This window comes from Acanthopagrus latus, chromosome 10 (assembly GCF_904848185.1).
Source record: "Acanthopagrus latus isolate v.2019 chromosome 10, fAcaLat1.1, whole genome shotgun sequence".
NCBI classification, from domain to species: domain Eukaryota; kingdom Metazoa; phylum Chordata; class Actinopteri; order Spariformes; family Sparidae; genus Acanthopagrus; species Acanthopagrus latus.
This window is the reverse complement of record NC_051048.1, coordinates 9,957,157-9,969,666: the sequence shown is the minus strand read 5'-3', so window position 1 is coordinate 9,969,666 and position 12,510 is coordinate 9,957,157. Positions and strand designations below refer to the sequence as shown.

At 44.6% G+C, this 12,510-nt stretch overlaps 1 protein-coding gene across 6 annotated transcripts in view; it reads left to right on the top strand.

Moving 5' to 3' along the window:
- Nucleotides 1–12,510, top strand: part of agfg2 (ArfGAP with FG repeats 2) — a 26,098-nt gene extending 13,588 nt beyond the window's left edge. For 5 of the 6 annotated variants that reach the window (XM_037111641.1, XM_037111644.1, XM_037111643.1 and 2 more), the window contains 13 exons: nucleotides 191–284; nucleotides 2,266–2,381; nucleotides 3,727–3,871; nucleotides 4,226–4,346; nucleotides 4,465–4,569; nucleotides 6,060–6,092; nucleotides 8,331–8,606; nucleotides 9,337–9,409; nucleotides 9,521–9,564; nucleotides 9,805–9,885; nucleotides 10,449–10,568; nucleotides 11,187–11,257; nucleotides 11,378–12,510. In XM_037111641.1, coding sequence (XP_036967536.1) covers nucleotides 191–284; nucleotides 2,266–2,381; nucleotides 3,727–3,871; nucleotides 4,226–4,346; nucleotides 4,465–4,569; nucleotides 6,060–6,092; nucleotides 8,331–8,606; nucleotides 9,337–9,409; nucleotides 9,521–9,564; nucleotides 9,805–9,885; nucleotides 10,449–10,568; nucleotides 11,187–11,257; nucleotides 11,378–11,425 — 1,327 coding nt within the window. In that variant the 3' untranslated portion in view covers nucleotides 11,426–12,510. The remainder of the gene's footprint in view (nucleotides 1–190; nucleotides 285–2,265; nucleotides 2,382–3,726; nucleotides 3,872–4,225; nucleotides 4,347–4,464; nucleotides 4,570–6,059; nucleotides 6,093–8,330; nucleotides 8,607–9,336; nucleotides 9,410–9,520; nucleotides 9,565–9,804; nucleotides 9,886–10,448; nucleotides 10,569–11,186; nucleotides 11,258–11,377) is intronic. The other variant, XM_037111642.1, reaches the window with a different exon arrangement.

Genomic DNA, 12,510 nt, shown 5'->3' with positions numbered 1-12,510 from the left:
GATTCACGGTCACGTGTCAACTGGTTTCCCTCTGTCCACGCTGTCCCCCTCCCTCCTCCCTACCTCTCAGAGGCCAGGATTGACCACACATATGTTTTGATTCTGTGTTTTGTATATATAAAAAAATGTCTTTTTTTTTCATGCCTTGTTTACCTCCACATTCTTCCTCCTTGTCTCCTCTGTGTCCCAGGAGAGGCCTCAACCCTCCCCACAGAGTCAAGTCCATCTCCATGACGACCTTCTCCCAACAGGAAGTGGAATTCCTCCAGAACCATGGCAACGAGGCGAGTGGCGGTCACCTATAGTTCACTACATTCTGCGTTTTTTTTGTGTGTTTAACCGATTGCCGGCGAATTGAATCGATTTGAAACTGTGAAACTTTGGCTCCGATGGAGCACGCTTTCTCAAATCTTAAGTCACCCGGCGTCCCGCCAACAGCACCATCTGATTGGTTACGAGTCTGGGCCAAGTATCTGGCTGTCAACGCTGAACAATCTGAATCTGAAAAAAAATTTTCTTAAAAAGGAACTAGTAACTAAAGCTGTCAAATAAATGTGGAAGGTGGCAGTGCAAAGAAGCTGAAAATGAAAACACTAAAGTAAAAGTACCTCGAAATTAGAACTTAAAAACGGCACTATCAGCTCCAAGTATTGATTATCGATCTCCTTGATTACTAAAAGTCAGTATCAGAATCAGCCCTGATAAAACCACATCGGTCCAACCCCCTAATTTATGTTTTTTTTTTTTTTCCTTCCATTATCGACACTGAACTGGTTAAAGTTCGTGAAGCTTGCTCTCTGCTCCCCATGTGGAATATGAAACGTCCCTCATGGCTACCAGTTGAACCCGTCTTTGTGGTCGGGCTTTTTTTTGGGAAGAATGCTTCTGCCCAGCTCACACGGTGCCAAGAAACAAAAGGCCCGCCACTGTCTGTCCCACCCAAACCAACTTCTATTTCCTCTCTATGTATTGTGTGTGTGTGTGTGTGTGTGTGTGTGTGTGTTTAGGATCAGTTGTTCTCGAACTTTTTCAAATCAGGCCATCCCGTCACAACTGCAAAATGTCTCCTCTAGATAGTACTTATCTTGGTCTCTTTTAAAGGAACAAATGAAAGAGGTCGTCGTGATGATTCTCTGTTCGTGTGATGTCATCAGCAGATTAGGGCCGCAGCAAACGGTCATTGTTGTTGTTGATTAATCTGCAGATTAGTGGCAGTTTCGCAAAGTCCAGGGTAACATCTTCTAGCTTTTTTTTTTTTTTTGTCCGACAAACAGTTTAAAATTCCAAATGATTACCCGTAATGCAAAGAAAAACAGCAGTCGAGAAGATGGAATTAATAAGTCTTGAATAAAAATGACCCAAACAATTTATGAGCAATGAAAATAGTCACAGATTTTTAGTCAACATTGTCAAAAATATAGAAATCACCCTTGAAAATCCATCTTCTATGTTATTATCACTTATTAAACAGGGATTTAAATGTGGATCTATTTGTTTATTGCCCGTTTCTTCCATTGCGATGGGTTTATATACATTTTTTTTTTTAAACATTTAAAATTTCAAAGCAGTACTCTATCTTTCTGATACCGTGGCATCAAAAGGGCGGTAAAAAGTCAGAGGCAGACAAAATTTTAAGATTAAAATAGATTAAAATCTGTCCAGCCTCGGGTTGGAATTCCGACCGTAGATCTGGGGTTTTTATAGCTTCAGTGCTTCAGATACATCTTCGATACAACCCCCTAAATTTTATGTCAGTAAATGTCACCTTGTTCATTTAAACTTTATTAAAAATGTACAATAATCGAACCCATTTTGGGAACCACTGGTGTAGGCAGCGCTCTCTCTCATGAGCTTATATCACAGAGAGTGAAGTGTTTCAGGCTATCTAGATGAGTGCTCGCCATTTTTATCAGCTCTCTGTTGGCCGGGATGCGCGTGTGTGTGTGTGTGTGTGTGTGTGTGTGTGTGTGTGTGTGTGTGAGTCAAGTATAATGTCAGGAGAGGCGTGCGCCATCCAGCTTTTCCTCCACATCATCCACTGAAGAGTGATCCGCCCAGTTGTGAATCAGAGGCACCAATATTTGCTGCACTCCGACTCCGGATGTGAATCACTGATGAGAGAATCCGTTTGGTGTTTTTGTCTTTGAGACTGAATGTAGAACAATATTAGCGGCCGCTGGAAGACATCGAACCGCCCTGTTGCCGTATGACCTTCCAAGTTGTCGCAAGTGTTGACTGCTCTCTGGTAAAAATGTGTGTGTGCAGGTCGGCAGGAGGACTTGGCTCTGTGTGTTCGATCCAAAGACGGACGGCTGCTCCGACATGAAGGACTCGCAGAAGTTCAAAGAGTTTCTCCAGGACAAATATGAGAAGAAAAAGTGGTGAGGATTCTGTTTTCATCTGCAAAATGTGATCGGGCAGTAGTTAAACAGCAATTACTGGTTGTTTGATTTATGAATTTGAGACATTGGAACCAGTGATGTTCACTCCTGCTGGCAGCGTGATCGTTCGAGACAAACATGTATTTGATGGATTGCCATTAAGTTCAACACAGAGATTCGTGGTCCCCAGAGGATGAATCCTTATGACTTTGGTGACACTTGCTTTTCCTCTAGCACCACCGTAGGGTGGAACATTTTGTTTTTTAGTGAAATGTCTCAACAACTATTGGATGGATTGGCAAGTATCTCATTCATGTTCCCCACTGGATGATTTACAAAGTGTGTGACTGTGACTTTTATTTAGCGCCACATTTTTAATCTAGCTTGAGTTACAATTCATGACTAATGACATCCCCATCAGCCTTGGCTCTACTTTGAGCTGTGATTTTCTAGCAGATATTTGTAGGCTAACATGCTAAATGCGTGTTAGCTTTGTGATTGCTGCATCTCAAAGGGTTTTTGTTCTCAATTTTATGTAAAGCTGATTGAGGTTAGCATGCTGATGTTAGCATGCTGATGTTAGCATGCTTATATCACCAATTAGCCCCATTCCAGTTTCACAGAGTGTGTTTAAAAGTGCGAAAGATGAATTGAGTGTTTTCAGTGCGAATAGCAATTATAAGCATGCTAAACTGTCTCTAAAAATGACACCGGCTTAGTAATTCACAGTAACGTCATGGTATGACTGTTAACGTGCTGACTTTAGCTTGTAGCCTACTTCTCATGCAGCGTCTTGATAAAGTCAAAGTTTTGTATTTGTCCTAAACCTCTGAAAATGATCCACAAGCAAAGCTAAAGACATTAGCAACACATTAGCTTCAGCTGTACTTAACTGATTACTTGAGAATGTGAGCATGCTAACATGCTAAGTCAGATGGTGAACATTACATATGTTAAAACATCAGTGTATTAGCATTGACGTTGATGCATTGCTAGCATTGTAGTTAGCATTGCTACAGAACCTCTTTCTGCTCAATAATCGAAAGGCCATCACAGGGCAAAATTGGATCCAAATAACAAGTGTTGGTCCAAATTTAAACATCCACTGTTTGGAGTGGAGACGCCTACTCAGAAAAAATTAGCTCGAGGATAAAAGCTGCTTTCATGGTGGGAATAAAACAGCCGTCATTGTTTCAGGTTCAGTTTCAGGCCTCAGAAACGTTCTTTGTTGGGCTGTTGGAAAGGTGGACCACCGATTAAATTTCAAGCCTTAATTGCGTCTTTTATGAAGCCAGTTAGTCACACAGTCTCATTTTAACAGCGCTGAATGACCCGTCTCTTTCAGGCATTTTTCCAAAAGTAAGAACCGGAGGGACGTCGAGGGTCCGTGGAGCCCGGGGGTCCAGCCAGTGCCCCCCTCTCATGGTCCCTTAGCGAACCAGGCCCCCTCGCATAACATGCCCCCCAACGCCAGATCTACAAGACCGCTGGTAAGAGAGCTTAATGTGTCGTGACTGTGCATGTAATGGCATGAGATGAGGATTCAAGAGAGAAAGTGGGTGGGTGTGGTAGGAAAAGGGGAAGTGAAAAAGAGACAAGTAGTTCAAAGAGGGCCCAGAAAAGAAGAAGAGAGTCGAAGGTGAAGAAACGACCTGAATTCACTTCCACACTGCAGCAGAGAAGACAAAGACTGATGGTCGGACAGCGAGAGGTCCAGGTAGCCTCGACATCAAAGCTGCTGCTTATGAATTATTGAGAATGCATGAAAGAGACTCACTTCTTTCCTTTGTTTCTCTCTTTCTACCTCCCGTCTGCATCGTTCTCTTCTATCTCTCGCCCTGTAGTCCCAGTCCCAGCTGCCGTCATGGGATCGAGCTCCTGCGATCTCGCCTGCCGACATGCGGACGGACGTGTTCACCGCTCGGCCGTCGCGCTCCCAAAGCTTCAGGGACCCCCCGCTTAAAGGTCCGGGGGGTCGATCTCTTATCAGACGAGTTGATATTTCTGGACTGAGTGTGATCGCCCGCTTCACCTGTTTTTTTCCCCGCTTTTTTTCTTTGTCTGTTGTCTCCCTCTGATATAGATCCCACCCTGTGTGGGATAGAGAGACAGCGGCCAGGCTCCCTGTCGTCAGCGCTCGGGGCTCAGAGCCACGCCCCCTCCTTCCCCGCCCTCCCACGGCCCTCAGGTGCGTCAGGAAGTGTCATTTACAAATATTTTTGGAGGAGTTTTCAAGTCAACATTCTCAAACCCTCTCATCAGTCCCACATAAACCGCCCTGCTGTTGTAAATGCTTACTTCAGCATCAAATGCGTATTCATCCACTGCTGAAAATAGTCCCTAAAAAGCACAATGTTCCCTCAGCTTGTGTCACATTTGCTAAAAACTACAGTGCCCAGGTGTTTCAGGAAATCATTCAGCCTTTTTTTTTTTTCGTTCACGTCCTCTTGGCTCAGGTCTTTTCACGGGATTTGAAAATAGCATGTAAAACAATGCCAGCTGTACCGTTTAAGCAGCTTTCATCTATTTCTGGAAAGAGTTTCGGCAAAGTCCTACTAATTGAATTGATTGATTTTATTTGATTAAATTGAAATATGGTGCACGACAATCAGAAATCCAAAGTTTGATTTTTAAAGAATTCATAGGGTGTGCTTTATGTATAAAAGTATTTATTTGTTCTGCTTGTTTATGTATTGGCTCCCCTGGTTGCCTTTTTTTTTACTTTCTTATTGTAAGATAACATGCACAAGAATGCCTGTGCTGACCTGTACCTACGCAAACGGCAACTGAATCTAATCTAATCTACTCTAATCTGGTAGCGCAGTGAAGTCACCTGATTTATTTCCATAGCCATCCTGAAGTCTTGGCAAGGCATCAGGCGGGAAAAAGGAAACCCGAACCCTCCTTAACACTTATACGTCTACATAACATCAACTTTTCAGATTTGTTTTTTTCTTTTTCAACAATTCATACGACAGGCGGATTTAATTTAATCTGTGATTTTATTCCTCCCCTGTGTCTCCCTACTTTCCCTTTGAGATTAAGCTTCAGGCCGTGAACATCCTTTAAAATGGACATGGTTAAAATCTCATGGACCATAAAAAAAGTTTTAACTGTCGACTTCTACCTTCAACAGGAAGCCAATTCTGCTCTTTAAAATGGTTTGGACTAATACGGAATAACTATAGTAGCCTGTTCTTAATGCATACTGATGATGAATGTACAAAACTAACTTTGACTCCTCCTTTTGTTGCACTTCTATATGATCTCGCTACACGAATAGATAAAAACAAGGCACTCGCTTCTATTCTATTCTGTGAGGCTATAGCTGTAAAATCTGGCGGTGCACAGCATCATCCTGTCTTCGAGAAAGTGCAGATTTTCATTGATTCTCACGGACGCCACCGTCCGCTCATCACTGTTGCCTCAAAGTGTCACATACGAGAAGGACAAAAAGAGAGCTACTTCGCTTGCAGTCGTAATTTTCAGCTTCATAGGTGGTTTTAAAATGGCTCGATGTCATCATCATCATGAATCGCAAAAAAAAAAAAAAAATTCAGCAGGGACAGCGGGTTTCATATGACGTCAGTGACACTCTCTCTTTTCTTTTTATCCCTCCTTCCTCTCCCTCTCTGCCTCATCTCCCTCTCCTTCTCCCCCCCCCCTCCGACCTCGTAGCCAGTAGCTCTTTCAAAAACCACTTCACTTTAGGTAAGACACGGCAACCGACCGATGCATTTGAGTGTGTGCTGAATGGCTGGGATCAATAAGCTCTTCTGTGCTGTATCGTTCGTAATAGACCGGTGCGATCCGCGCGCCGCGCTGCCTCCCGTGACATGTGAATCTGGCTTCATATTAGGGCAGTTAGACCGAAGACACAGCGCTCTACATTCACACAGCCATCCGAGTCACGGGCGGCCAGTGTCACGTGCTGAAATCGGGGGTCGATATTTTTCTTCACCGGGGCAGGTTCTCCCACTTCAAAGCCCAGATCTGAAGGCTGGGAGGGTCAAGGAGACACACACACACACACACACACACACACACACACACACACACACACACACACACACACACCGCTCCCTCAGAGGAAAAAGAACAAGTTTAAAGTAATGCTATTTTTAGGAGCATGGCTGCTGCAGAGGGCCGCTGATATTTCGCACCACGTTGGCGTCGAGGCACTTAAAAACTATGTAGGGCGCAGCTGTAATCCCACGATACACTTTAACATCCCCAAACAAGAATTCCAGATAGTTCAGGTATGTTTCGCAGATATAAAGCCTCCACAGGAGCGTATGATCACATCCCAGAAACACGCAGCTCGACTCCTCGCATGCTTTAAACCTCCAGATAAACTGTGTCAAGTCTGGTCTGGTCTGTGTCGCTGACTCCTCGGCTGACGGAGGAAAACAACACAGGCTGTTTTTAAAGAAAACAAAACCTTTGTTTTTTTTTCTTTTGTGTCCCCGTGCTAACAGTTTTGGCTGATCCTAGCATGCTTTGTGGCTAATGTTTGTGGAAAAGCTTGCTACCTTTGCTAAAGATCGCTGGTTTCCTGCCTTTGTTGCTGCCTTAACAATTGCACTTTTTTGCTGCCGGCGCGTTTGAAAACCATCCAAGAATGGCTCGCTGATGTGCCTTTCGATTATTTTTGTTAATCCTTAACCTTCCTGACTGTTTGCGCCACTCGATATGTCAAGCCAGCCCTGCGTTTGACAAGCCTCTTAGCATGGAAAAAAAAAAGTTAAAATAGCATGAGATTATTTGCTTTGTTTTAGCTAATGTTTGTTTCATGTGGTTTGGGTTGAAGCTTATGACGCTTTGTTTCATTCGAGTAATGGCACAATTTCCACATTTGCATTCACATTGCAACAGATTTATGTCCGTGGATTGATCTGGAGTTTGGGGCATTTGTTGACAAAACAGTCTCGCTTCAAGGTCCATTTAGTAGCTTCTGATCGGGTCACGTGATCTTTAGCAAATAGAGTTTGCCCCCGTGGTAGATTTGTGAGCAATTTTTAAGACTTCTCTTTAAAACTGAGTTGATAGACGGCTCCAGAACGCCTACTGAACGGACTTTGTGTTGAAATTGTGTTCCAGCTGCTGTTTGCAAGGTCAACAGTGACGCCGAACCTCCGCTTTTAAACCAGCAAGGGCGAGAAGGGCTCAGCAAAATTGAAAATTTAACATCCACGTATCCCGTTCTGCTGATGAAGCTCAAGGGGATGGGATGGAAAGCTCAAGAAATGCCGCTAAATGTCCCTTTATTTCTCTTCAGAAAGTCCTTGTGAGGTTTAAAAGTCCTTCTCAACCTTTGAAACAGCAGCCAAGAAAACAGTATCATTGGGCTGAGGTAGTTGGTCGGTTAAGTAGCTGTTCTGGCACTTTTCGACCATTTCCTATGATCTTCCTCGACGGGTGGAGTTGACGAAGCTCATGAGAAATGACTGAAAGCTCCAGAACTCACACTACTAAATGGCTCTTTTAAAGTCCCTTTGTGAGGTGTATTGTTCCTTGACTCTTGGCCTTAATCAGCAGTTGCCAAAAATCTCGCCCAGCGGTCCATTTAGTGGCTGTTAGGGATCTTTTGATCAGCTCATGACCTTCATCAGCAGACGAAGTTTGCCAGTGCTCATAATCTAAATGTATGCAAATCTACAGCTCTGTGTAATTATAGATTCTCGTGCTCTCGGCTCAGTGAAGATATTTTACAAAGTTGAAGCGAGCCCATGATCACTTTATGTAATTATATTGTGTTACCACATCATGATGAAGATTAGATGGATTGTTGCTCAGCCCTCGGCTCATTTTTTACTTCTTCAAAAAGCTTTGGTGGGAATAATATTAGCTGATGTTGGTCCTTCAGGTTTTGTAAGCACCAAATTGCGAATCACACATTGCAACGTCCCGTCTTCGCACTGAATATCAGTCTGTTTCTCTGGCTCCCAGGTCGTACAATATCAGCCTCGGGGGCCACGGGCCCCTTCAGGGCCTTCCCCAAGTCTCTCAGCGTTGACTTCGGAGGCCTGAACCATCCTCAGGCGCAGCCTCTGCCCCAGTCTCTGTCCCAGCAGCAGCAGCAGCAGCAGCAGCACCAGCAGCAGCCTGGAGGTGTCGGCCACGCGACGACGACGGCGCCGCCAGTGAGCGGCTCCAACGCCTCGGACAGATACGCCGCCGTGTTACAGCTGGACAGCGTCTTCTCTGACACGACGCCGACCACAGGTGGGGAGGCGTTTGAGTTGAGGGTGGATGGCTTTAGTATCCTGTGTTACACACACAAAAAAAAGGAGCTGCAATGGAGTGTTTTCACTTGAGCTGCAGTGAAGGACCTTCTTCCACTCCAAGCCAACAGATAGATAGATAGATGGATGGATAGATAGCGAGGCCGAGTGAGAGTTCAAGTGTGCGTGTGATGCAGATTGTCACAGCCAGCTCAGCTAGGTTGCATAACATCCTTACTCCAAATGCCGAGGCCCTCAGCAGCTGAATTATGCTCATTGTGTTTGCTCCGGATCAGGCACGCTTTCATTGAAAGGAGCCCGTTGATACGTTGTTTTTTTTTAAAATCAGCTCTAATAACCGAGGCGGTGGCTTTTAATGCACAGGACTCATGTGAGAAGCCCTCAAGCGTTTTTTTTTTTTTTTGTCTCTACAAGAAGCATTTGTTGTTCTCCGCCTTCATCTTAAAGCCTGGCGGAGTAATGAGGTTATTGATTTTGTGCCCCGGTCACAGTTTGATTCATATCAAGCGGAGCACAGAGAGGATATTTTATTCAGGGGATTTGTAATGCTTTTGTTCGCCGGTGACTTACATGCCCACAATCGACTGTTTGAACTTTTTTTTTCTCCCCTCACACATTTCACAATAGAGAGTAGCTCTTGATCTTCTTGAATTAGCTCCCAATAAAGCTCTGGAGGTGATGGTTTTACGTGTGAAACTCTTTGCTTGCAGCTCCACCTGGTGGCCCTCCGCAGTACAGCACCATTTTCGGCAGCAGGCTCTCGTCCAGCTCCACTCCTGCCAGGTAAGAGGCGGGGAGAAAAAAAAAAAATACCTCAAATCAGCTTACAGATTTTTACATTTTCCTGTTGAAAGGTCACGCTCTAATTTCTTTTGTTTTGCTACTTTTCCTCAGCTCCCCCGGTGTCGACACAGTGTCCAGCTCCCAGACCTTTGCAAGTACGTAACTAACACAAACTAGCGCTGCGTTTACGTCCAGCTCTCTTCTTCTTCTTCTTCTTCTTCTTTTAAAGCCGCGCAACACTCCTTAATCAGGATGCATGCATGTGACTCAGAGCAGTGTCGGTTCCAATAGACAGGAATGTGCCACCACACACTCTGAATTATGTCTCCCACCCCCAACCCCTTTTCTCTCTCTCTCTCTCTCTCTCTGTCTGTCTCTCTGCCTGTGTGTCTCAGATTTCCCCAACCCATTCAGCTCCAGCTCCCAGCAGCCCGTCGCCCTCTCCCCCAGTAACCCCTTCAGCAACGCATCAGGAGGTGAGACTCTTGTCCTTCTGGCATTTCTCCACCACTTCCTTCTGCTTCGGCTTTTTTTCAGACGGGGGGGAAAATGTCACTGCATACTCACTGTTTTTAAGAGGATGATGTGACAAGAGAGTCTCGAGAGCTCACAATAGTCGCTTAATCAAACACAAAGGGTAATTATATGCTTATTTCATGTGGGGATTTGCTGTTTTTGTGTCTTTTATACTATTTTCAATTGAATATGTTTGGGATTTGGACTGATGGCCAGAGAGAAAAAGGCAGTGGGAGATGACATCTTGAGGATATCAGAGCTTTTGTTCGATTTGTCCCCATGTTTGATATTCCACATAATAATTAAAAAAAAAAAAAAAGTTAAGAAAATCACATAAATATTAATTAGTGGCCCTCACTGACTGCTTCCAAAAAAAGCATCCAAAGTAGCTGTAACAGTAAAGCAACAGTACTTTTTACTTGTACAATACTCCATCAGTACCATGTTTTCCACCTCTGTGTACAGCTGTATCTGATCTCACTGTGTGTGTGTGTGTGTGCACGCACGTGTGTGTTTTCTCCAGGTGACTCCGGTGCGTTCGTCACTTCGCCCACCTCCGTTTTTCCTCCGTCCGCCTCCTTCCCGGCACCCGCTACCCAGAATGCATTTCCTCATGAGTCAGCGAGCAACCAGGAAGCCAACGGTAAAAGACTCTTAAGTTTTTGTTTTTTTTGTCTTTATTCCGATGTCATTTTATTTGTACGTTTTGTGATCGGTGTTGTTTTCGATAAGTTGTGGCGACCAAAAAGCACTTCATTTCAACACACATGTGAGTTTCTGGATCTTCCATAATACCGCATAAACAAGCTGTTCTCGGAGGAAAATAAGGTCCACAACACACTATTTGAAGCTGGAAAGGTGTCAGGGTCCGCCACATATAAACAAAGTAAAACAAGTATGAAATCGTGTCGTCCTTTAAGCTCAGTTTGTTTATTCAGTTGATTCAGTCATGAAATGTGCAGGCACCTAGAAATCAGCCATTAACTGTACACCTGCACACACTGTACTGTAGCTGCGACCTGCACTGTATGTGCCCTGGCTGCAGATCAGACACCGAGGGGCCGTGAGGCACCAACACACTTCAAATGTCTCATTATTTCAACAAACAGAGACCACTTGGAACAGCTCGGGAATACCAATTCACACGGCCAACGCGCTGAGTGCTTCTCGTGTTCTCGGCTGCGGTTTCTGGTTTCAGTTCTGTCGTCACACCTCTCAACATGTCATTTTCTGTCATGTTGTGTGTGTGTGTGTGTTGCAGGTTTCGCCTCCTTCCCTGCGTCCGACTCCCAGCCCAAAGTCCCCCGGCCGATGTCGGTGAACCCGTTTACGGTGAGTAGGAACAAGTGGAACCGAGTGCACTCCGGGGGGGAAGAGAGCTGGTCTATTTTTTTGCGTGCTATCTTTAACAGGAAGTGTAGTAAAGTCGTCTCTTCTTCTCGTGGCCTTCAGGGGAATGTTTACCCCAGCCGAGGGACGTCGAGAAACCCTTTCATCTGACCCCCGTCTCCTGACGTTATATCAGCCACCCACCCGTCCATCTCTGGGAACCGAGGGAGGAGTGAACTTGAGGAGTCGCTGCCATTTCAATGCCTTCGGAGTATTTTTCACCCTTAAACGGGGGGAGGTGTTCACCCTCCTCCTCTCCCACCTCACTCTCTCCCTCTCTCTCTCTCTCTCTCTCTCTCTCTCTCTCTCTCTCTCTCTCTCCTCTCTGTCTGTGTTTACGTGTTTGTGACGTGTGAATGTAATTATGAAATCCATGTATGTGCGAGAGTGTCACCCCCCCCACCCCTTCTCCTCGCTGTCAGTATGTCAAAAGGTGTTTGTGTGCCAGTAGACGCCACCTCAGGGCTCTGTGGGAGTCACGAGTGAACGAAGCCTCTATGATTTTTTTTTTTTTGCAGATACACACACATATACAGTATGACGCATACACACACACACGTCGCTGCCGATGCTGCTACTTTGCTTTCATCTCCTGCTTAAAAGTGCAAAAAAAACAAAAGAAAAAAACAAAACAGCCCTCCGGTAAATACGTCATGTTGTCTTTTGAAAAACTCTCCAAAGGAAAAAAGCGAGTCGAGACTCCGCGTCAGGAGTTTCCACAGGTGGTCATAACAGCCTTAACAGCGTCCTGATGCATGTGAATAAGCGTTGAACGGTTAAGACGGGCTTCTCTCTGTAGTGTGTGTGTGTGTGTGGAACATGTTCATGCATTCGTCACTGTTTCGTTTTCCTTTCTTTGAAGGATAAAGTCTGCGTTTTCCACTCCTAGGCTGCATGCGCTTTAGAGGGCTAAAAGGAGATGCTACTGAATGTAAAAGCAATTTCAAAATAAAATACATAAAACGTGTATGGAGACGTCATCGCTTTTCACGTACCGGACCAAAACGTTTTCTCGCTTTTTTTGCTTTTTTTTATTTAAATCCTTTTTTTTTTTCGGTCGACACTGAGGCGCAGTTTATTTCCTTTGTATTCTGCCAAAATAAAAGAAAAAAAGACGAGAGATTCATGTAACAACATCTTTGTAATGACAAGTATTCATGTTCATAAAAATCCGTTTGTTGCTTCTTAAAAAAACA